Source organism: Cnephaeus nilssonii, assembly GCF_951640355.1.
Source record: "Cnephaeus nilssonii genome assembly, chromosome: 1".
NCBI classification, from domain to species: Eukaryota; Metazoa; Chordata; class Mammalia; order Chiroptera; family Vespertilionidae; genus Cnephaeus; species Cnephaeus nilssonii.
Window position 1 is genome coordinate 117,213,170 of NC_137072.1, and position 28,000 is coordinate 117,241,169.

The following is a 28,000-nucleotide window of genomic DNA, read 5'->3' on the forward strand; positions in this document are numbered from 1 at the left end:
ACCAGTTTTATTATTTCACTAGAGGCCTGGTGCACGAATTTGTGCACCAGTGGGGTCCCTCAGCCTGGCCTGCGGGATCGGACCAAAACCAACTCTCCGACATCCCTTGAGGGGTCCCAGATTGCAAGAGGGTGCAGGCCAGGCCGAGGGACCCCACTGGTGCACGATCGGGGCCGGGGAGGGATGCAGGAGGTTGGCCAGCCGGGGAGTGACCATGGGAGGGCTCCAGGGAGTGTCCGGCCCGTCTCGCTCAGTCCCGATCAGCCGGACCCCAGCAGCAAGCTAACCTACCGGTTGGGACATCTGCTCCCTGGTGGTCAGTGCACGTCATAGCGACTGGCCGACTGTCTGCCCTCTGGTGGTCAGTGCACGTCATAGTGACTGGTCGACTGTCTGCCCTCTGGTGGTCAGTGCACGTCATAGTGACTGGTCGACTGTCTGCCCTCTGGTGGTCAGTGCACGTCATAGGGAGCGATTGAGTGGCCTTAGCATATCATTAGCATATTATGCTTTGATTGGTTGACTGGACACTTAGCATATTAGGTTTTTATTATATAGGATAGGAATTTGAATTAAAGTTGGATTGCTAGTGGGTTACTGATGAATGATGCTGGATGTAAGACCTAATGATTCCTGGGTTCTTTGTCACATGCTGAGCTGTTCTTATCTCTTAAAATATTGTAAATCAGCATTTAATATCTGAAAGCGCATTTCATATCAAGTATATATCAAACTGGCACTCAGAAATTGATGAAAATAAGCTACAAATATTTGGTTTACAAACACTAAAGGACCAGTAAAACCAAACATTATTAATATTATATGTCACTTTGGGGTCTACTTTTCTGATCTGCTAGACTTTTTGAGGTATGTTGAGATACATATTCAGTAAGGATTGGACTGCATAAACTTTTTGCAAGATTGATCTCTTATTTTAAAAGCCTTTGCTGTGAAGAAGAAAAAAAGATGCAAAAACTAAAAATACAACTTCAAACCCTCTCCTTGCTCAGCGGCAACCATTTCTCACTTAATCACGGGCATTTTGTTTTGCTCCAAAAGCCTTTTGGCAAAGACTATGTGTTTGCCACGCCAGCATCTGCCCTTCCTTTCTGAGGCACACGATCAGACTACATGGCTCAGTCTTCCTACAGCAGGTGTGGCTAAGTGGCAGGTTCCCGTCAGTGGTATGTGTGTGCCATTTCCAGGGTGGGCCTGAGAACATCCAGCTTGCTTCCTAGCTGGCCACCTCTTGCCTTCCCTCCAGTTGCAACCTGAAAGGACTCCTTCCTGACCCTGCAGATGATAACGGTATCCTAGCGGATCGTGGAACTCCGTGCTGGAAGGAAGCGGGTCCCAGAGTGGCTTCATGAACAGCTGCACCACCAGCTGAGGTTACGCACCTCGATCTGGGAAATAAACCTGCTTTTTGTTCTTGAAGCCATTGCATTGTAGTGTTGGGTCTTTGGTGAATAGTAGTTCAGCTTTTCACCCTAATTCATACACTTTTAAACTAGATTTAGAATTGGGTTCATCTGACTTGAGTTTTCATTGGCATTTTATTGTTCAGTAATGCTACTGAAAGTCTTTGGTAAATACTGGGGAGCAGGAGTTTTCAGGGTGATTTGGGGCTGACCTGGTGCTGTACATATGATTAAGAACGTATTTATTAGACTACACCTCTATGTTTTGTCTAAGTACCTGTAAAGATCAAGTAATGTTTTCTAGCATACATTTATCCAGGTTCTTTTTTATTTAACTTGAGAGAGCTTAGAGGTGAATTTGGTGTTTTCTAGTAAAATAAAAATATTTTACAGACATTGCAAATTAAGAGTTTGAGGCCCCTAGAGATAGATATTTGTCAAAATCCAATTTATTTATGTGAAATGTTTATTTCCATCATTTCGTGGAAATCTTTGCCATTTTAAGGACAGATGACCAAGTGACAAAATAGATCTATTTCGGTTATATTCATTCTAGTCCAGAGTTTACGGATAAACGACTTACATTATTTTTATTTCTATCCCATAAACATAAAACTCTTGTTTTCAGTCACGGCAAAGCCTGCCAGGTGTTGGTTTCGGTGTGCTCTGCCCTGCTTCAGGGCTGCCTTCTCTCCCTTGGATTTGCAGTATTTCCTAATTGCTGTTTGCCTTCATTTGGTTGCGTTTGGTCTTGCCTTTGTGAGAATGAGCTCACTCTTGTACTTGCTCTCTGCACAATCCATCTTTGGGAACAACCCATGTTCTCCTGCAAGGCCCTTGCCGGCCCCTTTTTAGTCTCGTCCCTCCACTTTCCTTCTTTTTGCCACGTTCAGATTTGACTGTAATTTCCAAACCCATGACATTTTCCAACAGTCTACCTACCTTTCTTTTCTCTCCTTCACTCACAGCTGAGGACGAAGTCAGCATTTTACAAGTTTCTGTTCAAATACTTCATCAGCAGCATGCGGCTCACTTTAGAGAACTTAACTGTGAAGTGTTTTGGGTGCTTTAACTGTTGCTCTGCTCCCCAACCCCTCTCCCTGAGCCCCCAGCAAGCTTCCTGCGGGCACAGCTCAGTCTGGTTCCCAGGACCCTGATCTGCTGCAGTTGGTGCCGGGAGTGGTCTGAAAGCAGACTTGGTGTTCTGGAGGTGGGTCCCTCAGGGAGGCCAGCCCGGTGACGTCATAGCAGTTGTGGTGGGAATGCCAAGGGAGGCAGCGCAGCTAAAACGTTCACTGGGTGCTTGGTCGGTACCAGTGACAGCTATTGCCCTGGCTGCTGGGACACCGCGGGATTGGTGGCTGTGGCTGGGAATAATACGTCCTTTGGAAAAAGACAGACCGAGGTGAATACTTAGCAATGAAAGGCTAAATGTGATGACCAGAGGGCTTCCCTGGCAGCCTACCAGCAGACACCTGCAGCCACAGCCAGGGCTCAGTCCGAAGACTTGTGGAGCTGGGAGCTCCGAGAAGGCTGGATTCTCGCTCAGCCCTGGCAGGTGTGCTGCCTCAAGGTCAGGCCTCGGTCAGGAAGAGGGCCAGGCCCTGAGATGTGCATTGAAATCTGCGTCCCAGGGACGTCTGGCACCTCGGAAGTGGCTGCTGCTCTCTTAAAGGCCAGTGCCCCATCCCCGCCCGCGAGAGGCTTGTCCTGAAAAAGGATACCTGCTCCCTCCGGAACCGCCGCCTCCTTCCCTCCTGGCCGTCAAGTCATCGTGACCCGGCAAGAGGCACCGGGCCTGTCAGTAAGGTGCCTCAGCCGCCAGAATGCTCAGCCGGGTGAGGGGCCTTCGCGCGGGCTGTAGATGAGGGAGACAAATAGCTTTTGCAGCTTGGAGGCCAGCTGCTGTGCCGCTGCCCTTCCTTTGACAAGTTTCCCCAGGAAGAGGCCACAGGTCCCGGAAGAAGCTGCTCAGAATGATCTGAAGCAAGTGGCTGTGCGCAGCAAGCTGTGAGCCGAGTGTGGGACTCGTGTAGTGGGCACCAGGTGTGCCCAGGACTGGGTCCTTGCTGGTAGGCGGCTCACAGCACAGCGCCTCCTGGTGATCGCCTCGGCTGCAAAGAAACTGCTTGGCCCAAGGACACACCACTTTCCCAGGAGCAAACGATCCGATCCGGTGGCTGGCTGGTGCCTAGGCCAAGGCCCCGCCCCCTACACCCACCAGGGACAACTCTGCATGGCCATGGCAGCTCCCTTTGCAGGGGCGGGCGCCTTCACCGCCTGCAGAGGTCGGTCCTGAGAGCGCTTCCCAGTGACCTTTCTGAACAGAAACTTCCGCCTCCTAGATGGCCACTGGGGACAACACCTGTGTGGTGCATGCGTGTAACATGTACACAAATGGGGAGATTTGGTCACTTTAGAAATGGGATCACATTTTCACTGATTTCTGCGTCTCCAAGTCAACTGATACTGCTTCAAGTCATTCTTTTCAATGGCTATGTGCTTCAGAGTGGACGTTACATAATTTATTCATCGACTTCCCTCTTGACTGGTATCAGTCCTTTGCCATAAAGCAATACTGCCATAAACATTTTGATTTAAAATACTTACTGTTGCATATATTTCTATGAAACAGCCAGGAGTGAGGTTGTTTGGTTAGGTGATTTATATATTTTGTCTGTTTTTAAAATTGAGGTTACACACACACGCACACCAACACACACACCTCATCTATCCTAAGATTATAGCTCAAAATTTCACAAACCGAACACCCCTGTACCCTTCACCCAAAAATCAAGAAATAGCACTTCATTGGCACCCAAGAGGCCCATCTTTGCTCTCTTGGGATCAGTCCATTTCTTCCCAACTCCCAAAGGTGCTGCATATATTTTTTATTTTAATAAGTGTTGGCAGCTTGCTTTCCAAAAATATTCTAAGTACAGCAGGTCCTCAAATAACATTGTTTTGTCATCACTTTGACGAGGCGCCATAGGAACTTAACTCTTGTCTATTGCAATTAGTTTGCGGTACAATTGGTTTTCTGATACATCATTTGGCTTAAGTTGCAGAACCTACTGATGATGTCAAGTGAGGACTTACTGTATCCACATTTTTACCAGCAATGCATGAAACTACCTATCCCCATCCATCTCCAATTATATTGGTTTTCATTTTCCTGACCGCTAATGAGTTTGAGCATTGTATCCTGTTTATTTGCTTTGGGGAATTGGCTATTTTGTGTGTTGCCTCTTCCTATCTTTTACTCATTGTCCTTTTAAGTTGTCTTTTCGTCCATGTATAAGACTTGTAGAATGCAGGTACTATTCCTTTGTCGTTTTTGTCTCACGTAGTTTTCCCAAGTAGTTTGCATTACTTTCTTTTCGAAGTGGTGCTAGTTGTACCACCCTATTTCTTAATGTGTCCTTTGCTACTTAATTGAAACACCATCTTTGTTGTATATTAAAGTCTCGTAAGTCTTGGGGTCAGTTTCTGGATTTTTTTCTAGAGATCTTTTCTTCTATTCCTATTCAAATACCATATGGATTTGATTGTAGTGGCTTTATAGTGTATTCTGATAATCTGGCAAGGCAAGTCTTTCATTTTTGTGACTTTGCTTGTCTATTTTCAGATATTTAACATTTCATTATTTTTTTCAATTAAAAAGAGCCCTGTAAGGTCTCTGATTGACACTGCAATAAGTTGGTGTTTGGAAGAATTAAACATTTTGCGTATATCCCAACGCTATGTCTTTCCATTTGTATAGATCTTATTTTATGCCATTTCATAAGATTTTAAGGTGTGTTTTTTAAAAAGGTCTTTTTAAAAAAATATATTTTTACTGATTTCAGAGAAGAAGGGAGAGAGAGAAACATCAATGATGAGAGAGAATCATTGATTGGCTGCCTCCAGCATGTCCCCTACTGGGGATCGAGCTCGCAGCCCAGGCTTGTGCCCTGACTAGGAATCAAACCGTGACCTCCTGGTTCATAGGTTGATGCTCAACCACTGAGCCAAGAGCAAGATTTTAGATTTTAATCATTGAGTGCCTAGTCCCTTTCTTGTAAACTTGCCCTAAGTATAACTTTTTTCTGTTGTAAGTGAAAGTGTGCTCTTCATTTGCATTTCTTGGTTGTTATCATTGCCACAGAGGCAACGTACATCACAGTGGTTATGAGCACAGACTCCTGAGTCATGTTGCCTGGGGGTGGATCCAGATTCTAACACTGACCAGCCCAGGCTTATTAAAATGAAAGAAAGCTAAATTTAAATCAGAAGTTTGTAGTAATGATGTTTTACTGAATCTTTAATTGTTCCATTGCAATATTATTCAGTCTAAGAATTTCCTCAAACCTTTAATACTTACCAGGTTTCTTACAAGGGTTTTCAGAATCAAGTATTCAAATATAAATGCCAGGTAATAATTTTTAATAAACATTTCACGATCACATGAATCTGCCTCCAGTTAATTTGAAGATACTTTACATAAAAATCTTCCTTACAATGGTAATAGGCATTTTGATTGTGAATTTTATTGTGTTGTTTTAAGTAAGTAAATAATGAGTAAGTAGCACAACTGTAGAGGCTGTTTTCAATATTCACTGATTATATGACTTAGATTTCAGTAATTCGTTAATGCCTCGTGTTCCTTTTTTGTGTTTTTAAAAGCTGCAGAAGTGGTAAACGAATCCAGTGTTAAGTATCCAGTACTACTTGAAGATGGGGAGAATCAAACTCTGGATAAAATGGTAAGCCATTGCAAATATGAATAATTATAACAGATAACCTTCATTTATCAAACAAATATTTGTTAAGTGTCTACTATATGCTAGGCACTGTGGATACAATGGTTTGTTTTTAAATGTATTTTTATTGATTTCAGAGAGGAAGGGAGAGGGAGAGAGAGAAAGAAACATCAATGATGAGAGAGAACCATTGATCGGCTGTGTCCTGCACACTCTACACTGGGATCAAGCCTGCAACCCAAGCATTGCCCTGACTGGGAATCAGACCGTGACTTCCTAGTTCATAGGTCAACGCTCAACCACTGAGGCACTGCAGCCGGGCAATACAATGGTTTAAAAGGGGGGGGGGGCGTTTATTGTTCTCCAGGAGCTTTTGGGTTGATTCATATGAGGGGAAGAGGAAGACAGAAGTACAAAGGTCTCTACGACCAGGTGTGTCAAGTGTCAGGAGGGAAGTCAGTTCCAGACAATAGGAGAGACATCTAACCCAGGCTTGGTGCTGTTTCCGCTTGCTTTTGCTGGGTGGTATGGAGAGAAGTCTGGGATGTCTTTCCTTTAATTATGAAAATTATACCTGAGTTGAGATCTAAAGTGTGATTAGGAGATGGTCAGCCTTTGGAGAGTTGGGGAAGGACTTTGAGAACGCTTTTTGGGTTAAGGGAAGAGAGCTTGAAACTTTTGGCTAGTGGAAATAAAGAGAAGTTCAGAAAGGAAAGGGCATACAATTCACAGTAGGGGCATTACATGGTTTGGGCTTGAGGAGAGAGGGAGAAGAGGCCATATCACTAAAGGCCTCATCTATGAAACAGGTGGAGGCAGCACAGTGGTTAAGGGAATGAACTGTGAAGCAAACTACTGTGTTCAAATCCCAGTCCAACTTAATGCAACCTAAACTCCCTGTAGTTAAATATGTCCCTGGGTTGTTCCTGGGTTGCTGGGATGATAATTTACCCTGAAGTAGAGGGAGCGACACCTTTGACAGAAAAAGGATTAGTAAGGGAATGCTCTCTCCCGTGTTCAAACTGTGCTTCTTGGATCCCTGAGCCAGAGGTCCTCAAACCTTTTTGTGTCCTTTCTCTCGAAAGAATTTTGAAAAGACATGTACCTCCTGCCATTTCTAAGTTGACATTTAAAAGGTTCATCACAAATTTTGAAAGTTTCATAGGGCATGATTTCTGGTGTATTGATAATATTGACCTTTTAAAAACTGTATATCATTGTCTGGAGTATATCCACTAAAATCTAAATACATACTATACCCTGGTAACTTATCACCCATAATCATCCCTTTAAAAAAATACTTCAGCAAGACATTCTTCAACAATCTGAAATTTTATACTTTCCTTTTCTCCATAAATGCCTTTAAAAAAAACACACACAAAAAAAAAATTTCTAGTGATTTTTAGAGAGATAAGAAGGGAGAGGGATGGAGAGATAGAAACATCAATGAGAAAGAAACATCATAAAAAAAATAAAGAAAGAAACATCATAGATTGGCTGCCTACTGCACACCCCACACTGAGGATCAAGTCCTGACCAGGAATTGAATGGTGACCTCTTGGTTCCTGGGTTGATGTTCCACCACTGAGCCACACCGGCCGGGCTGACTCTTTTTTTTTGTATAAACCTCCACAGATTTATAATCTATATAATAAAAGCCTAAGTGACCATTATGGTGGAATGACCAGAATGACCAGTCGTTATGATGCGCACTGACCACCGGGGGTCAGATGCTCAATACAGGAGCTGCCCCCTGGTAGTCAGTGCGCTCCCACAGGGGGAGCGCTGCTCAGCCAGAAGCTGGGAGCCTCTCCTGCCTTCGTGGAAGCGCTAAGGTGCAGTGAGCTGAGCAGTAAGGAGCAGTGAGCAGGCAGTCAGTAAAGAGCAAGGGGTTTTAGACTGCAAGAGAGCACAGGCTGGGCTGAGGGACCCCTCCCCCCCCAGTGCACGAATTCGTGCACCGGGCCTCTAGTGTAATATAATGTTATGCTTGACAATCTTTTCTTGAAAACTTCATAATATTTCTCTACTATAAAAATGAGTATATATTAAAATTTTCTGTGATCCCATTACCAAGTGTTAAAATATTTTCTTTTAAAATTATTTAAAAGTACCATTAGTATATAGTTGTTTAAAACAACATAAATATATTATAAAACCTAAAAAATAAACATTAAAAATAACATTTTATTGTTAACGAATCCCATAATGAAATAGATAGGCATGATCCCCCCCCACCCCCTCAGTTGGTCTGTGATACTTTGAATGAATATCGCATACTGCTAGGTTGAGGCAGAGGATTGCTGCTGAGCCATATTTTATTTTATTTTTAATTTTTGTAATATATACTTTATTGATTTTTTTTACAGAAAGGAAGGGAGAGGGAGAGAGAGCCAGAAACATCAATGAGATAGAAACATCAATGAGCTGCCTCCTGCACACCCCCCACTGGGGATGTACCCGCAACCAAGGCACATGCCCTTGACCGGAATCAAACCTGGGACCCTTGAATCTACAGGCCAACGCTCTATCCACTGAGCCAAACCAGTGAGGGGTATATTTTAAATAAATTTTTAGTAGATAGATTAACACCGTGGTCGGCAAACTGTGACTCGCGAGCCACATGCGGCTCTTTGGCCCCTTGAGTGTGGCTCTTCCACAAAATACCACGGCCTGGGCGAGTCTATTTTGAAGAAGTGGCGTTAGAAGAAGTTTAAGTTTAAAAAATTTGGGTCTCAAAAGAAATTTCAATCGTTGTACTGTTGATATTTGGCTCTGTTGACTAATGAGTTTGCCGACCACTGGATTAACATATCAAATCATTGTGGTGGTTTCAGTTTCTCTATAAATGACCTTTACTTGGAAGTTGTGAGTTTTTAACCTTCAGTCTCTGCACATCAGAACTTACTCCCGTCCATGGCTTCTCTGGTCACTTGCACGAGTCCCGCCCAGGGGGTGGTTGCAGACTTTTTGAACTCCCTCCTGATCCCACCTGGTCCCACCTGTGATTCACATACGTGCTCCTGCCTGGGTGGAAAAGTGACCGCTCTGGAAGACACTACTATGTAATTCACTAGACAGCAGGATCTCAGGGGTCCTCAAACTTTTTAAACAGGGGGCCAGTTCACTGTCCCTCAGACGGTTGGAGGGCCGGACTATAGTTTAAAAAAAAAACTATGAACAAATTCCTATGCACACTACTAAGTCGGCTGCTAAGCAGGACAGGCAGCGGCGGCAAAAACACCCGGCGGGCCGGATAAATGTCCTCGGCGGGCCGCATGTGGCCCGCGGGCCGTAGTTTGAGGACCCCTGAATTCTAGATAATGCGGAGCTGTGTTCCCACTTTACTTCAGATGAGCTTTATAGATCTCTGTCTTATGGATCCATATGCTAATGAAATGTTTCCCACTTTTCCATAGGATCTTAATTCTTTCACAAGCCAGACATCAAGCGCTTCCCTCAGACTCTCTCAGTCCTCCAGTATCAGACTCACAGATCAGCAGTTTACTGACCAAAGACAGAACCTCAGCTCACGGGCTCCTTCCAGCTGTCCAACTCCACAGTGTAACCAAGAGGCTTCAGTGCTACAGAAGAAGCAACATAGAAGAAAACATTTCCTAAAGCAACACGTCAATGATGAAAATAAAGAAAGCATGAATCTTAAAAGAAAACATATTCCATGTCATAATTCACCAGAGAAAAGGAGTAAACATACGGCATTGAAAGAAGATGCTGAGGAGGTGGAAGCCTCCCTGAATCCTGGGGACTCACGGGCTTTCAGAAACCATTTCTGTGATGTCAGGCATCTGGAGGATTTGGAGAAAAGCCAGCTGCTTGAAATGCTCCAACAGGCAGGGTCCCTGGTGGTGACGCTGATGTACAAGGATGGTTCAACCCAGCTACTAGCTGACCAGGTCAGTAAACAGTGTGGCTTTTGTTTGCTTTGTTTCTCTGGCACCATAAGAGAAACCCATGCTTCTGGTGTCTGATTTAAATGGGAGAGCTAGAAATAAGATTTTAAGCCTTCCCATCTCTCCAGTGGTAAGCTATTGATAATGCATAGTGTTTTTTAAAAGTATTTTTATTGATTTCAGAGAGGAAGGGAGAGGGAGAGAGAGATGGAAACATCAACGATGAAAGAGAATTATTGATCAGAATCGAACCCAGGACCCTTCAGTCTGCAGGCCGACACTCTATCCACTGAGCCAAACTGGCTAAGGCGGTCTTTTTTTATTTTAGTCATTTGAGTGGATATGACATGGTGTTTTATTTTGGTTTTAAATTGTATTTCCCTAATATATGATGACATTGAGCATCTTCTCATGTGCTGATTGGACATTTGTACATCTTCTTTGGTAAATGTCCATTCAAATCTTTTGCTCATTTTTTTAAATGAAAAGTTTTTAATGTTAACTATTGTAGAGGTCCCCAAATTTTCACCCCTTTTCCCACCCCGCCTCCCCCTGCCTTGGCCTTCACCACACTTTTGTCCATGTCTGTGTGGTATGCATATATGTTCTTTAGTCAATTTCTTCACCTTCTTTATCCAGTCATCCCCACACACCCCCTCTGGAACCTGCCAGTATGTTCCATGTTTCCATGCTTCTGATTCCATTTGGTTCGTCAGTTTATTCTGTCCATTAGATTCCACATATTAATGAGATAATGGTATTTGTCTTTCTTTGACTGGTTTATTTTACTTAGCATAATACTCTCTAGATCTATCCATGCTATTGCAAAGAGTAAGAGTGCCTTCTTTTTTATAATCACACTAGAGGCCTGGTGCACAAAATTCGTGTACAGGTAGGTTCCCTAGGCCTGGCCGGCAATCAGGGCCGATCTGTGGGGCGGCTGGTGGAGTGATTGGGCCCCCGCTCGCACCTGCCTTGGCTGTCCTGGCGCTGCCTGCTCGCTGACCCCACCCCCTGCCGCAGGTCGGGGCCTGCGGGCTGGGGGCAGCTCCTGCATTGAGCGTCTGCCCCCTGGTGGTCAGTGCACATCATAGCGATTGGTCGTTCTGCCGTTTGGTTGATTTGCATATTCAGGTTTTATATAAATAGATAGTATTCCATGGTTTAAATGTACCACAGCTTTTGTTTCCACTCATCTGCTGAGGGGTACTTGGGCTGTTTCCAGATCTTGGCTATTGTACATAATGCTGCTATGAGCATAGGGGTGTGATTTTCTTCATGCTTCTTGTACTTGGGGTTTATTGATCTTCTTGGTTCTACAGATTAACTTGGGAAAATAGACATTCAGTTTTTGGTACTCCAGGTGGGACATGAATGACATTCTTATTATTTTGGGTTTTGTAATCCTTGAGCATGGTATGTCTCTCAGTTACTTAGGTCTTCTCTGATTTCTTTCACCAGTGTTTTCACCATATACATCCTGTACATATTATGATGGTTTCTAAGTATTTCATTTTTTAGAATAGTTATTAAAAACAATAATTTTTATACAAGTTCAGTTTTACATGTTTATTTTTTAATCTTTATTGTTGAGCTTATTATAGATGAACATATTATTGTATTAGAATGCAATTGGTTTTATTGTTTTGATCTTGTATCCTGCAACCTTGGTAAGTTTTTCTGTAGATTCCTTTGGTTTTTCTATGCAGACATTTATATCATTGGAAATAGATACAGTATAATTCTTCCTTTCTGATTTATGTATCTTCTCTTTCTCTTTCCTGTTGTATCGCACTGGCTAAGACTTCTATTTTGATGGTGAATAGGAAGGAGACCAGATTTGGAGAGTAAGATCATGGGTTTGGTTTCTGGCCTTGATTGTTATTAAAGAGCTGTATCTTTACAAATTTAACTTTAGGTCTTTTCTGTCTCTTTAATGACAAAATATGACATATCTTTCTTGAATAAACATATTGTCTATGTTTAATATTGAAACTTTATTTCATCGTCTGTTCGCAGGCTCCAGTTTCCTCTGTGAAAGGCGTTGTGATGTTACTGCAGAGCCGCGCAGAAGGCGGTGGTCCCCTGGCTGCCTCAGCCCCGGGCCGTGTTCCGGAGGAAGGAGTCAGGCCCAGCGATCGGTGCATCTACATCGAGACGGCGCAGCCTGCTGTCTGCAGCCAAGAACAAGAGGCACACGATCAGTTTGCCCGGTAAGAAAGTTTTACTCATTACCCTACAGTCTACGTTCGTGCCTGACTTATCCCAATTTAAGGTTCCCAAGCTTCCACTTTAATTGTTTAAACTTTTAGACGTTTCATATGGGCCATGAAAATAAAATGGATCTAAAAGACAGACACCTCTATCACTGGTCCTCTGCCCCCCAAAGAGCGTCTGTGGGGACCTGCTCCAGGATTTGAATCAACATCTCAGTGAGAAGTTGGTGAGAAGCCATCCTCCCAGGCCAAACCCCTGTCACTGCCCGGTCCCAGGTGCTTCTCCGCGTCACGCTGGGCCACTCCCTCGGGGACAGTGTCAGAAAGTGAGGTTGCCACTCCTTCCACACGGATTGTCCTCAGTGCCGCCGAGAGCCCGCCCATTTCAAAGCTTCGTTCCGGGGAGCAGGGCGGGCAGTGCCACGCGCACCTCCTTCTGGTGTCTAGCGTGTTAGCGCAGGCAGGGCTTCTGTTGCTCCTCCTCGCTCCTGGGAAGTCCTGCTGAGGGGGGAGCCTGTGCCCCCATCCCGGTTTCTTCCTGGGGGCGTCAGCCTGCCTCGGGCTTTCCTCTTGGGTGGGCACCTCCCCTTCCCGTGCCAGCCCTCCGAGTGCAGGCCAGTTAGCTGCCCCGAGGGAGCTCCTTGAAGCTGCCGCCCTGAACAGGAGTTCCAGGAGGCGCAGGGCGGGACAGTGGGGCCGAGGCCTGGCCCTTCATCTGACCAGCCTCCGTGGGCCCTGGGTGAGTGCCCGGTCATTGCCTGTGGGAGTGAGGCGCTCTGCCGGGAGTGTTGGAGGCGCTCACCGCAGCCTGTACGGCTTGAGGGAGCCTCCACAGACCTCTCCCCCACTGGGCCCAGCGTGGGGGCTGGACCGGCCCCTGTGGGTCAGACACGATCACAGGACGCCCTTCAGCAAACACCAGCAGGAAGCTGTGAGGAAGAGTATGTATTAGTCATGGCCCCGGAGGGTACACAGCTGCCCTAGGCCCCCCGGCCAGGCTGTGTGAGGGAGAGAGAATGGACCCGGGGCTCTGCCCTACTTCCCAGCTGAGGGTGGGTGCCTAGGGTTTCGAGCGTTTACTCTTTATTGGCTAATGGGCGCCTGAGAGTGGGAGTCAGGGCACAGGAAGGGAAAAGCAGGGTCACTCATGCGGTCAGGGCTTTCTGAGCGAGGGACCTTCATGGTGGGGGTGGCCTCGATGCTGTGTGGCTGGTTCGCTGGGGGCTGTGTCATACAGCTGGCCACACGTCTGTTCATGATGGATGTCTTTGAAAATGGATACCATGCGATCCAAAGCTAATGTCAGGCACTTACACGACAGTAATTTTTGGTGAGAATGGGACAATGACAAATCCAGCACTCTGCTCCCAAGAAACCCGTAACCTTCCTTTTATATAATTTTCGTTGAAAGGCCATCACTAGGTCTGTCCTGTGGGAGACCTCTGAGAATAAGCCCTGTATTTGGTTGGCCTCCTCTCCACTCTGGGTGTTTGAATCCCCCGCGACACGCTCCATTGGACATCTAATCGTCACTGCAGCCTGAACATGCGCAGAACTGACCTCCTGTCTTCCCTGAAACCTGCCTCCCCCAGCCATTCTCTTCCTGGTTCGCGGCAGCATTAGCCCTCCGCGGGCTCAGGCAGAAGTCTTGGCATCATCTTCAATGTCTCCACATCCAGTCTCGAGGAATCCCAGTGGCTCTGCCTTCAAAATAGCTAGACTCTGACCCATCTCCCCTCTGCCTCTGCCGCGGAGCAGGCCCTGCCTCCTGACTGAGTCCCAGCAAGAGCTTCCCGGCCGCTCCTGTTCGCTCTGAGGAGAAGCCAGCGTTCCCACTAGAGCCGCAGCTCCTCCACTGTTTCGGCCTCAGCCCTCCCTGCTGTCCCTGTACCCACCTCCTTGCAGCTCGCGAGCTCGGGAGCCTCTGCCCACAGGCCTCTGCCAGCTGCTCCTTTCCTGCAGCGTTCTCCCAGATGGCTGCACAATTGGCCACCTCGTTCCTTTATGTTTTTTTAAACCAAAAAAGCAAATTATGAAAATGCAAAAGTGGAAAGAATCACATAACGCCCATATCCCATTCACCCAGGCCAGTTATCCAAACAGAAAGGAGGAGGCCGGGGCTGGGATTAAGGAAAATACCAGACATGTCATTTACATCACATGTCTCAGGGTGCAGCTCTAAAATCATGGGCTTTTGCCTTAGCTGGTTTTGCTCAGTGGTTAGAGTGTAAACCCTCAGGCTGAAGGGTTGCAGGTTCAATTCTGGTCAAGGGCTCTATCCCCAGCCCTGGTCAGAGCACCTGTGGGAGGCAACCAATCGATGTCTCTCTCTCACATTAATGTTTCTCTCTCTGTCTCTCCCCCTCCCTTCTACTCTCTCTAAAAACCAATGGAAAAAATATCCTTGGTTTTTAGAGAGAGTAGAATCTTTAGGATTAACAGAAAAAAATAAATAATAAAAACATGGGCTTTAAAAAAAATCTTTCTTGTTGAAAGTATTACATATGCCCCCTTTTTTCTCCCTTATAGCCCGCCCCACCCCCTGCCCCTGGCCTCCACACCCAGTTGTTGGTGTCCATGGGTTATGTCTGTGTGCATACACGTTCTTCGGTGGTTCTCAGAGGGAAGATCCACCCCCACACTCCCCCCCCACTCGCCACCCCCACCCCGCCTTCACTCTGAGATTCCACAGTCTGTTCCATACCTCTGGGTCTGGGGTGTTCAAGTCCCCTCGTATGACTGTATTGCTGTCCATCTCTCTCTTAAGGTCCTCCATAAGTTTTTATATATTTAGGTGCTCCTATATTGGGTGCCTATATGTTTACAGGGTTATATCCTCTTGTTGGATCGATCCCTTTAGTATTATGTAGTGACCTTACTGTCTCTTGTGATGGCCTTCATTTTGAAGTCTATTTAGTCAGATATGAGTATTGCCACGCCAGCTTTTTTTTTGTTTCCATTTGCATGGAAAAATTTTTTCCATCTCTTCATTCCCATCCTGTGTGAGTCTTTTGTTCTGAGGTGGATCTCTTATAGACAGCATATAGTTGGGTCATGTTTTTGTATCCATTCAGCTACCCTATGTCTTTTGATTGGATTATTTAATCCATTTACATTTAAGATGATTATGAATAGGTACTTATTAATTGCCATTTTAATTCTTTATGCCTAATAAATATTTGATCAATGTTTTTAATTAATTAATGAGTATTGAGTTTAAATTTTTGTAAGTTCCAGGACAATTATATGAAGACATTGCCTTAAATACTATACAGTGGAATGATCCCAAGTCTTCGATAGCATCTTTGAGATTCAAAATGAATTTTAAAAAATGTTTGCACAATACAAATTTAATAACATCTATTAAATACCCGTGCAAGGTCTTTTCACATACATGCTCTCTCTCCATCTTAGTATTAACTGTATGTGTCAGGGTTTATTATTTCCAAATTACAGATGAGGAAACTGAGACTCAGCGAGGTAGTCACGGGTCAGTCTTGAGCTTCAGTTCCAGCCTGCATTTTACACTCAGCTCTCGCCTCCTCCTGTTCCAGCGGCCTTTCTGTTTTGCAGGTGTGACCTAACCCGCTTACATAACTGACTTATGAAACACACTGTCAGCCACTTGGTCTTACAGGGTATTCCTTTTAGTTGTTTGTCTTATCAAGATAGAAACCCCCCCCCCCATCCCATGCCGAAACCGGTTTGGCTCAGTGGATAGAGCGTCGGCCTGCGGACTGAAAGGTCCCAGGTTCGATTCCGGTCAAGGGCATGTACATTGGTTGCGGGCACATCCCCAGTAGGGGGTGTGCAGGAGGCAGCTGGTCGATGTTTCTCTCTCATCGATGTTTCTAACTCTCTATCCCTCTCCCTTCCTCTCTGTAAAAAAATCAACAAAAATATCTTAAAAAAAAAAAAAAAGATAGAAACCCGCGAGCCTGCATCTCTTATCAGCGGAGCTGCTGTAGGTAGATGCCCTGCCAAGGACTCCCGAGTGCCAGTGTGTGGGGGCATCAGCCTGAAAGGAAGCTCCGGGCCCGCTCTGCTCCCTCGTGCGCTGGCTCCCCTCCCCCCTCTCCTCCTGGGCACCCCCCCAAGTCCCACGGAGCCAGGCCTGAGCTGTCGGCACTTTGCCCTCCCTACCACCCTGGCCTCCCTCATCAAGAGAAATCAAGGTGAAATGTAAAGAAAATGCAAAAAGCCCAAAAGTGTCTGTCTGTGAGGCAGCCAAGCAAAATGTAACCACATGCTGGCTTCGTGTGTGGAGCTGGTGAGCTCGGGTTTCTGTCTCCCTCGGCCTCTGGGCCTCTGCGAAGGCCCTCACTAAGCCTTACTGCGCAGGGAGGTTACAGCCTGGCCGGGCACCGCAGCCCCGGGTCCCAGACTCAGCGTGGCCACTTGCCAGTTGTGTCACGCCGGGAAACGTGCTTACCCGCTCTGGGCCTCGGTTTCCTTACCTGCAAGTGGGTCTTAGGCCTGGTGCCAGGGCAGCAGCCCCTCTGAAGCGGGAGCGAGCTGTCTGCACAAGGAAAGTGTTCGATGAGCGAGCGCCGTTAGCAGCCACCGCCTCAGGAGCTCGTGATGTGATGGGGAGCGGAGCTTCCAGGTGAACGCAGCGCAGCAGCTGTCCCGCTGCAGGGGGTGAACGCAGCGGAGGGGGCAGGAGCGGAGAAGGAGCACAGGAGGCGGCTCTGGGCCAGGGAATCTGGCCCACCCTCCTGAGCGCAGCCGCGAGCAGTTTGCAGGAGTTGTGGGAGGAGGATTTTAGGCCAGGGCACAGCGTGAGCAGTGGCTCGAGGGTGAGGGGACCGGCAGAGTCTGGCGATGGAGGAAAGGGGACTCTGTGTGAGCTGGGGCGGGGCGGGGGGAGGGGGGGAGTGTGGGGAGGGTGTGCCAGTGCACGGGCTGGACAGTCCTGTTGGGCCGGCTGTGAGGAGTCCAGAGGGCTGGTATGTACGCTCTGCTCGGGAATGTGGGGCTTTGTCTGTAGGTAATGGGGCTTTGCCTGAACTGCTGTCACCTTGGCTCATTGCTTAGCCTCTCTGTCTCAGCTGCATCGCCTATAAACGCAGACGATAGGTAATACCTGCCTCACAGGATTTTTGAGTTAATGTATGTAAAGCCCTTAGAATAAGGTGACCAGATCGTCCTGCTTTTGGCGGGACAGTCCCAATTGTTAACAATTTGTCCAAAAATAGGGACTTTTTTAAAACGCCGTGGGACACGGGACAAATTGTTAAAAATCGGGACTGTCCCGCCAAAAGCGGGACGATCTGGTCACCTTACCTTAGAAGGATGCCTGCAACCTAGTACTGTGTGAGTGAGTGAGTGCTAGCTGTTAGGGGAGTAGTCCTCGTGTTTTTTTCAGGGTCAAAGTTCTTAATTAGCGTCTAAGTCAGTGACTTTCTCTTCACCTTCCAGGCGCGTGCTGTTTCAAACACTGACATGTAGCTGCCCTGTTATCTGTTTCAATGCTAAGGATTTTGTGAGAACAGTGCTGCAGTATTTTGGTGATGACGGCAGTTGGAAGCACGGTACGTTACCGCTGATGGGTAAGTTACGGTCGGAAGGACAGGAGGCCCAGGACCTGGGATTGGCGCTTGAAGCGGGAACAGTCTTGTGGGGCTGCGCCCTGAATCTGCGGGGTCTGCACCAGCTCCGGCAGGGTCCAGGCTGACGTGGATTGTGGGCCCCAGCTGGTGCCCACCGAGAACTGGAGAAGTTGGTGTGGAAACCCACACAGCTGGTCAGGGACGCAGTGGAAACAGCAGACCCCCCACGTCAACAATCCCCACGTCTCCAGCCTTCTTTCCGCTAACTGCCGCCCTTCCTAAGCCCCGCCCCTCGGCTATTTCCTGTGAATCCCGAGCAGGGTGCAGATTGTCTGTAAACATTTCAATCACGTGACGGAGACAGGAGGATTTCATTTCTAAGATGATGCCATCACTGTATCTCCCCCACAGATTAGCAGTAACCTTTTAACATTATTAGATGTCCAGGCAGTGTTTGCACTTTCCAGTTGTCTTTAAATACTTTTGTTGGTTTGTCTTTGTTTTTACAGTTTGTTTGAATTGGGAGCCATACCTGGGATGGGAGCAATACATTTCTTTTCTTTTTTTTTAAATATATTTTATTGATTTTTTACAGAGAGGGAGAGGGATAGAGAGTTAGAAACATCGATGAGAGAGAAACATCGATCAGCTGCCTCCTGCACACCCCCTACTGGGGACGTGCCCACAACCAAGGTACATGCCCTTGACCGGAATCGAACCTGGGACCCTTGAGTCCGCAGGCCGACGCTCTATCCACTGAGCCAAACCGGCTTCGGCGCAATACATTTCTTAAGTCTCTTCGACTCTGTATGTTCTCTCCCTCTGTTTTATTTATTTATTTATTTATTTATTTATTTATTTATTTTTCTCTCCCTCTGTTTTATATCCTTGCTATTATTTTGTTACTGTTGATGGAACCAGCTTGCTTGTCCTGGGGGATTGCCCACAGTCTGGACTTCGCAATTACATCCCCTTCTCGCCAATGAACATGCTCCTCTCTTTGCTCTCTTTCTTGTAAACTGGCAGCTAGATCCAGAGGCTGGGTCGGGTTCATGCTGGATTTCTGGAGGGCAAGGCTGCTTCGTAACGCTGCGCTTGACCCGACCCTGACCCTGACCCTGACCTCTGTGGTGGTGTGTCCTGTCAGGAGCTACATCCTGTTGGTTGTCCATCTTTTTTGTGATTTTGGAACTCCTATTCATGTTAACTCTTCTCGTCTCTCTTTCATATTTACCACTTTATCTAGAATCTGTTTTCAATCTCTTCATTTTTTTTTATTTAAAAAATTCCTCTTTTCCATTTTTTTTAACTTAAGGCGTTATCTATTATATTTATCTGCTTTTGTGTAATGCCAGTTTTTATTTCTGAAAGTTTTTGTATTTCTCTTTCCTGAATTCTTTCACTTTTTTGTTCAGTTTTTCTAAGTCACCTACTTTCTAAGTATTTCTAATTCTGATTTATTTACTTTTCATAGATTTTATTATTTTCTTACTTTGTTTAAAGTCTATTTTGTTGGCATTTCTTCTTCCACTCCTGGCATTTTCTCCCCAGTGTGGGGTTTTTCCTGGCAGGTTTCAATTTACTAGTTACAGGAGTTTATAGGGACCAGACCCCACTATCCCAGCACGTCAGACTCCCCCCAAGGATTTTCAAAAATACATGTTGGTAAGAAGCCTTGATTTTGGAATAATGGAGCTTTGAAAAAGGCAATAGAATGAAAAAGCCCCAGGGGGTCGGTTACGTGACCAGCCCCTGTGAGGTGAGTCATGCCTAGCTGGCTTGGGGGGCGGCAGCCCGCGTGACTGCCTTCTCTCGCCCGGAGCACCAGCGTGAGAGGCTGCCAGGCAGCAAACAAAAACGTCAGGGCTGGCTGCTTTGGTGAATATCAATCCCTTAGGCGGGCACAATGTGCCGATGCCAAAAGATATATCCAGTGTGATGTGATCTGAGACTACAGTTTGTTTAAAGGCAATGCCTTATTTTTTATAGCACAATTAAAAATGTTAAAGGAACTTGTAAAGCAATCCTTTAGGGTTCATATTTATTTCTTAATTTATCATCTTCCCAGCCTTGTATAACACCCCCCCCCCCCGCCCGTGTCTAAAACACTCTGGTACAAAAATGTACCTATTTAGCAAATGTCACTCTTATTTTGTAAAAAGCACCTTCACGTGTCTCGCACATGCACACAGGACTCTTTTCACCCAGTTTTCAGAGGAAACTAACACTTGGGGGACGAGCTCCCAGGCCCGCAGGCTCGTCTGCTGCTCTTTCCACACATCCAGCCGTCACAGGCCCAGCGTGTCCAGCATCTGTCCTGGCCCGCCATCCCGCCTCCCCAGAGCGCGAAGCCGTGTGCTCAGGCAGCTCCTCACCGCTCTGCCTTCCGCCCAGGATACTTGGGTTCCTGAACAGCCGATGCGATGCAAGGCAGGGTCCGATGCAAGGCAGGGTCCGATGCAAGGCAGGGTCCGGGGCGCTGGGGAAGCAGCCCAGCGAGAGGCCAGAGGCTGGAGGAGGGGAGGACTTGGGAAGTAGGAAGGGTGCGAGGTGCCTGGGGCAGTGAGAGGCGTGGGCAGGCGAGAAAGGGGAGAAAGGAGGCAGGAAGCGTGGCTGAGGATTCTGACTTCGATCTCTTTTAACATTTGAGAGCCAAATCCCAAGTTAGTGTGGAGGCCCCACCCCTCTGGGCATTGGGGAGCAAACCCCATGAGATTGGCCTGTGGGACCTGGGTTTGTGGAGGCCACTCAGCCAAGGTGCAGAATTCCTCGGTATTGACAGCGTCCTGGCCCGGAGCCCGTAACCTAAGGGGGTGGTACGATTCTGATCATTAAGTTGAACCTTGAGAAACGTGTAAAAGCAGAGAAAAGTATAATCCCTCTACCTTGTAACGCTAAACGAGCTTTCTCTCCTCAGTGGCTGACTTTGTAGGACTGGACCCTAGAATTGCCGCGTGGCTTATTGATCCTAGTGATGCCACACCCTCTTTTGAGGATTTAGTGGCAAAATCCTTCGGAAACACCGTCACGGTTACAGTGAGCAGCACCTATGGGAATTCCTCAAGAAATACTGTGGTGAGTCGTTTTCAGATAAGATTTTATCAACTTTAATACAACCCTAATTTTAATCCTCACCTGAGGATATTTTTCCCATTGATGTTTAGAGAGTGAAAGAGAGGGAAGAGGAGGAGGGGGGAGAGAGAGAAATATTGATGTGAGAGAGACACATCGACTGGTTACCTCCTGCACTCTCCCCAACCAAGGGTGAGGGCCAACAGGCAACGGAATGTGCCCTTGAGTGGGAATTGAACCCGCAACCCTTCAGTTCCCAGGCCAGTGCTCTAACCACTGAGAAAAACCTGCCAGGGCAATACAACCCCAATTTTTCTAAAGAAACTCTACATACTTCAGAGATAGCCAGTAGTAAAAAGAAGGTTGCTGCTATTCGTTTCGACTTATTCGGCACAAGTGCTTTTGTCCTGGCATTCTGGTAGACATGAAGGACGGCGGTTTCTGCCCCTTCGTGAAACTGTTCCTGGAAAACCCATTTGTGGGGTGCTCTCCCAATGGACTCTGGTGTCAGGGGGTCGCCTGCCCCGTGAGCAGAGCTGCTTGTTTATGAATCCTTGGCGCCGGCGATGCGGCAGCTGTGGCAGAGGGCCCGGGACGGCCACTCCGCAGTCCACAGCCGCCCCTGGAGATGCACCAGAGTGAGGAGCTGTAACCGGACAATCAGTGGTCCGTGCCGCCTGTCACTCCTTGAGCCAATGAAGCAGAGTCAGGGTTGAATCCTATATGAGGGTTTGTTCCAAAACTGCCGGCCGCATGGGAGAGCAGCAGGTCAGGCACAAAAACCTGCTCTGCCCTCCCCAAAGCCAGCTGCTGATATTGGGTAGAAGGACAGAGTACAGGGGGCAGTAGCAAAAGGGTGTGCCAAATGGGCAGTCTACAGGTGCCTGGGGTATGCGAAGGCTGGGGGTCTGCAAAGGCCTGGTGATTCTGGCTTCTGCAAGGTTGTCAATCTTTCCATGATCACAGGCAGCTCCCAGATGGGGAGGGGGGGCTGCATTTCCAGGTGAGCTCCCAGGTCCCACGGCAACTCCCAGCAGGTTAGAATGTGCTGCTTTCATCAGAACAAGACCGTCACAGTTAACAGAGCAGGATTCATATTTCTTACAGTTATAGCTGGTCCCCAATATTCTGTTTCTGCCCCTATCGAAAGCACGACTAGGAGAACATTCTGAGGGTTCGGGCTGTGTGTGGGGGTGGAGGCGTTGATGTTGAGGTGGCAACCTGGGGAGCAGCAGGTGGTGGTGTGAGCCTGCCGTGCCTACCACCCGGAGTGGGATGCTCGCTTCCTGCCCGTCCTCTCACACTGCCGCGTAGGGCTTGGGCTGAAATACAGAAGCTCCCTGTCCCCTAACTGAAAGGTTTGTCAGGGCTGTGCTGAGTTCACAGACTCCTCCACGGAAAGCAGACTGAGGCCGCGGGGCAGGAGCCTCAGGCCGGGCCAGTGAACCCAGCTCTCTCACATGTCCCTTCTGTCACGGAGTCACAGGTTTGCCCGGCGGAGGGGGGGGGGGGCGCACATGAGATGAGCAGTCCTCCCCAGGTCCCATGCTGGCCCCAGACAGAGCTGAGGTCCTAGCACTGAGCATCATTGTCCTCCCCAGGCTCAGTCCCTCTTACAGGGGGAGCGGAGGTGCAGGAAGGTTGGCGCAGACGCCTCGCCCGGGTCGGTGAGGCCCCGGTTCACAGCTGGGATCTCGGACCCTCGGGTCGGGGTTCCTTCTAGTATAAGGAATGAGTTGGGGTGGGAGTGGCTGCGGGAACAGAGCGCCAGCCCAGAGGGCCTGCCTTTCCCTGACCCGGCTGTGGGCTGGTCCTCGCAGCCCCTGGCTCGTGGCCCGCACCCTCCAGTCCCACCCGGAGCTCCCCCAGGCCTCCCCCGCGCCAGCCCCTCAGGAGCTTCCTTGTCCTGTTGTCCAGCCACGGCCACTGTGGAGCCTGCACTGCTCGCAGGTGGGCGGGCGGGCTGCTCTGAGGGGCTGTGTACAGCTCAGGGAGGGGCGGGGGGCACAGCACGGGAACAGTCGGGAGTCTGGAGAGGAGTGGCTCCTGGCGGGGAGTAGCAGGGTCCCAGGGAGGAGGAGGAAGTGTGGGCCTGGGCCCCCATGGAGCTGGAGCTGGTCCCGGGGAGCTTCGGGTTGGGAACTGCTCGGAGAGGGAGCCCTGGTCAGCGGGCAGCAGTGTGGCCACCTGCTCCTAGTGCTCCCAGCCATTCGTAACCCAGCCCTGCCTCGTGTGCGTGTGCGTGCGTGTGGGGGACTCGTCTCTACCATGGGCCCAAGGACAGGAAGGAGATTAGACAGGTGGGGGCGCTGTGGCTCATCCCACCAGCCTGTTTGTCAGTTGAACACAGACTCTGTCCCCCTCCCGGGCCCCTGTGTGTGTGGTCCCGGGTGAGAATGGCGGGGACTGTGGATGGCCCAGTGGCTCCTCTGCTCGCTCGCTCGTGGGGGGTGGAGGTGTGGGAGGCCAAGGCCAGGTCGCGCCCTCTTTGTGGCTCATGCCACTGGAATGAGTGGGGGTTGGGTTGGGGAGACAGTGTCAGGTGGGAGGGAGCTGGCATTTGCCCAATAGGCAGTGCGCTCCTTAGCAGGGGGCCCGTCTACTTGGAGTCGTTGATGGGTGACGCCACAGATGGGTGACGCCACAGATGTGTGACAGCTGCTGGCAAACACTCCCCTGAGTTGTGTTACTTCCTAGATTGTGACGATCGTTTCGGCCAAGGTTGCCTACCTGTTGGTTCTTTTGGTCTTTGACAGAATCAGAACGTGTGTGCGAACCTGCGGGTCCTCTCCCGGCTTACGATGGACCTCTGTTCTCAGCTGAAGGCAAGCACGGTGTAGCCTCTGGGGGGCGCTCTGCTCACTGCCGCCCGCCCGCTGCCTGGCATTTGCACCCCACGCGCAGGAGCAGTGCCCGCCGTGTGGGATGTGCAGCAAACGACGCTGAGTTCTGAGGCCCCGTTACGCTCCCTCCCTCAGGAAACGGTAGTCCAGCCGATGAGACCTGAGTTCTTGAATGTTTTCTATGTCGAAAGCACTGGTAGCATTTCTAGTGCTGCGGCGAGCAGTGCAATGGAAGACTAGCCGTGCACAGTGCCAAGTCACACATAAACTGAGAAAGATGAAGGGACATGGGGAGTGGGCGTGCTCTCCTGTGTCTCACGGTCTCCAGCAGGTCTGGGCGACACAGTAGGACACCCGAGGGAGAGGGGGCTTTACCCGGAGGGGCGGGAGAGGGGGTTTCTGGGTGGGAGGCCAGCCCGTCCGCTGAGGAGGAGCCCGGGTGCGCTCAGTGAGGGCTGGAGGCCGCTTAGCGACGAGCAGCCTCCATAACGAGAATGTTTCTTCCTGTGACACAGGCTTCCGGTTTGTGGCAGCTGTTTTGTACCTTGGAGCTTCCTCTGATCCCCATTTTGGCAGGTACGCTGCCTAAAGCTGACGTGCAGTCATCTTTTTGGAGAAAGGGAACTGGTAAAATTCTTTACGTTGTTTGGGGACGACTGTTCTCTCAACTGATATAGGGGCAGGCAAGGGTCACACGGCCCCGACGAGGTGGCAAGCCCTTTATTTCCCTTCTGTGACCAGGGGTTGGACCGCATCACCTCTGGTGTAGACCAGAAGGTTCTGACATCCGGTCCTAGGGGTCTCTTTTGTATTGTCTGGATCTGGGTGCCCTGGCCCAGGGACCACCGCCCTCCTGAGTCCCTCCTCGCTCCTGAGAGCAGCCGTGCGGGCGGAGCCTGCATGCCAGTAGCTGTGGAGTCCTGGGGGGCTGTCCTTTAACCCTGCAGGAGAACCCCTAGAGCAGGGGTGGGGAACGTCCGGCCCGCGGCCGTAGAAGACCCATGCAATCATGTGGTCTGGCCCTGCCCAGGCCCTGAGGATCGGTTAATTAAATGTTTGACCAAAGGTAGCAGGCTAACTTGTAAGCTGATAACTTTGTACGGCCCCGGATGATGTTGTAAATACCCACATGGCCCTTGGCAGGACGGGGTCCCCCCCTGCCCTGGGGCCTGCGTGAGGCTCTCCTCTGCGCAGGCCCTTCGGGGAGCAGAGCAGAGCCTCGCCCAGCGCCCTCGATGGCAGGGGCAGCTTTCCATCAGAGCGGGGCCCCCGCCCGCTGCCACCGCTGCTGGCCCTGAGGGACACTTGGCGGAGTGTGCCTGCCGCAGGCGCTGGCGTCACTGCCCCCTCAGGGATGCGGCTCGCTCCCTGCCCGCCGTCGTCCACAGAAACGAGTCACTGACGCAGATGTTACCTGCTTTGGTTTTGGACCCAGTGATGGAAAGCCACCGCATCCGGGTGAACAAGGAAGAGCTGGAGAGGACCTCCGCGCTCCTCGGGGTACGTCACTGTGAGACCCTCTGCACCTTAGCTCCGCTTCTTGACAAGCTGCTCCCTTCGCTTCCGACCCAGGCTGAGCTGCCCCTCTGCCCCAGGAGTACCGCGGGGCTTGAGCACACGCTGCACCTGGTGGCTCCCTGAGAGGGCGTGCACTGGGCTCAGTGGGCCCTCAGGGACCTTCTCAAGCCAGGTTCTGGCCAGGACATGGCCCCGATGTGTGGTGAGGGGAGCTCATGGGTTTCTTGGATTCCTTAAAAAAGCAAAAACATGTCTAACAGTGAACCATAAAAACACAGAGGAGTGCATGATGATGCATAAAAAAATGTTCCACTTCAGTTCTTTTTTAAAAACATATTTTTATTGATTTCAGTGAGGAAGGGAGAGAGGGAAAGAGAGATAGAAACATCAATGAGAGAGAATCATTGATTGGCTGCCTCCTGCACACCCCCTACTGGGGACAGACCCTGCAACCCCGGCATGTGCCCTTGACCGGAATCGAACTTGGGATCCTTCAGTCCGCAGGCTGACACTCTATCCACTGAGCCACACCGCTAGGACTCCACTTCAGTTCTTTTTATTTATTTATTAATCCTCACCCCAGGATATGTTCTTACTGATTTTAGAGAGAGGAAGCGGGAGAGAGAACATCTATCAGTTGCCTCCCCGGATACTCATCCCTACCGGGGGTCGAACCCGAAACCCAGGCATGTATCCTGGCCGGGAATTGAACCCAAATGTTTTGGTTATGGGATGACACTCTGACCCACTGAGCCACCAGCCAGGGCCCCTTCAGTTCTTTTAAAGAAAACTCTGTTTATTTGGATTTCTTGAAGATAGTGGAGAGCATTGATTAACCATAGGAAACATCAATACCAAATTCTAATTAGGAGGCATGCTTAAGTGAGCGGACAGCTGTGTGGCGAAGAGTTTGCTGACCCAGCAGACTCCGTTCCGCTCTCGTTGGGAAGAATTGGCCTTGACGTTTCTGGCTTCTTGGCGGTAACAGAAACAGAACGCCAGTGTCCCCTGTCCCTTTGAATGTAGACTGTAGGTGCTGGGGCTGCTCTGCCGGCTGTGGGGCGTTTGGTATTGGAAACAATGAGGTTTAATGTGCAGAAACACACACACAGGAGCCTCGGGGAGGCTGTCTTCTCCGGCAAAGCTCAGACCTCCCAGAGCCCTGGGCGCCCTGCCCGTCAGAGCTCTGGCTGCTGCCCCGTCGCGCCTCCGGACATTTGCCGCCATCACAGGTGCTCCTCTGGGCAGGCTGTCCATCCGCTGAGCACTTCCCAGCTTCCTGAACCGCAGGTCATAGTCGTGCCCAACGGCTTTCACGCAGCGGCCGTGGCCCCGGGCCGGCTCTGCCCCACTGCTGATGGGCATCGGGTTTGCAGTCATTACCAACTAAGCTGCCCCCTTGAGTGTGCCCCTGGGGCCTGAGCACATGCTTCTCGGGGGCATGAAGCAGGGGCTGCTGGGCACCGGGGCACCGGCTGGCACTGCTCAGCTCACTGCGGTCCAGCGTCTCGCCCGCCAGGGCACAGGCCTGTCGCTGTGCGTCCTCTCCCCTCCCCCCCCCCCCCCCCCCCCCGCCCCCGGGACCTCGGGCTTTACCCATAGCAGGTATTTTGGGGAGGATGTAAAACCTCGTGACGACTTTGGTTTCTGTCTCTGACGATGAACGAGGTTGGACAGCTTCTCATACCACCAGCTGCTGTTAGGGGTTTCTCTTTGGTAGAGGATCTGGCCAAGTGTCGCACCCGTTTGGTACTGAGGGTTTTGTCTTTCTCGCTGACTAATAGGACATCTTGATATATTCTGGTTACAAGCTGGGTACTTACTCTTTCACTCACATGATGGTGTGTCTGTTGATGACAGAAGTTCTTAATGTGTCTTTTTGTCTCTGTTTATCCTCACCCATCACTGCTGTGCGCTTCAGCACAAGGCGTGTGCCCTGTGCCGAGTGAACGGGGAGCTCTGCTCTCGCTTCATGTTCTGAGATCAAACCATCTGTGACTGCGTGTTTGTTCCCTAAGGTCTGACTTATTCCTCAGGGACCCATCGTCTGTCTTTTACTGCTTTGTTCCTTGTTTTTTTAACTCGGAGCTTTGGCATCTTTAACTGAGGCCGTTGTTCCTGGGCTCTTGGTTTTGCTGAGATATTATATGTTATACTGGTCCCACTCCTAGTGTTTCTGGCCCCTATTTATCAACTTCTTAGAAATTTCCGCCTTAAGGCAATTCTGAAGAGTAGAATGTGGACGGTATTTCACCAGAATTGGTTGATTTGACTCGGCTCTCTCTTTCCTTTCACAATAATTTTTGTTAAGTCCTGGCTGCCTTCTCCTTTTCTCCTGACCAAGAAGGTGAGGGGAAGGGGTTGTAATGCGGCCCGTCCTGCGGTTCTGCTCGGCCCAGCGCTGTCTCTGTGGGCCGCGCCGGCTCAGAGGCGGTCGCCGTCTCTCCGTGGCTGCGTCCCGTGCTCGCTGTGGCCGTGCAGCTGGGCCCGGCGTCTCCTGCCGTGGGTCACGCAGGGTGCTTGATGCTTATAATGGGATGCTGGACCCCTTTCCAGCCAGATCGCTGCTGGAGAATTCACTCTTTCCCTCTCTCATTTTGGTGAATATTTTTTGCTATTTTTGCTTCTTTCAGTCTGTTACCTTAGGTTTAGAGGGATCCTGTGAGCCTGGGTATCCCACCATGAGTCAAAATATGTATTTCTAGTGTCCAAAATATGTCTTTGT

The 28,000-nt window shown here is 49.3% G+C and overlaps 1 protein-coding gene across 1 annotated transcript in view; it reads left to right on the top strand.

The window, feature by feature from the left end:
- POLN (DNA polymerase nu) overlaps positions 1–28,000 on the top strand; it is a gene marked incomplete at its 5' end in the record, with an annotated part of 76,049 nt that overhangs the window by 3,103 nt on the left and 44,946 nt on the right. The window contains 8 exons of the mRNA XM_079770088.1: positions 6,087–6,166; positions 9,583–10,077; positions 12,094–12,287; positions 17,712–17,824; positions 20,760–20,917; positions 23,671–23,739; positions 24,273–24,333; positions 25,193–25,257. Coding sequence (XP_079626214.1) covers positions 6,087–6,166; positions 9,583–10,077; positions 12,094–12,287; positions 17,712–17,824; positions 20,760–20,917; positions 23,671–23,739; positions 24,273–24,333; positions 25,193–25,257 — 1,235 coding nt within the window. The remainder of the gene's footprint in view (positions 1–6,086; positions 6,167–9,582; positions 10,078–12,093; positions 12,288–17,711; positions 17,825–20,759; positions 20,918–23,670; positions 23,740–24,272; positions 24,334–25,192; positions 25,258–28,000) is intronic.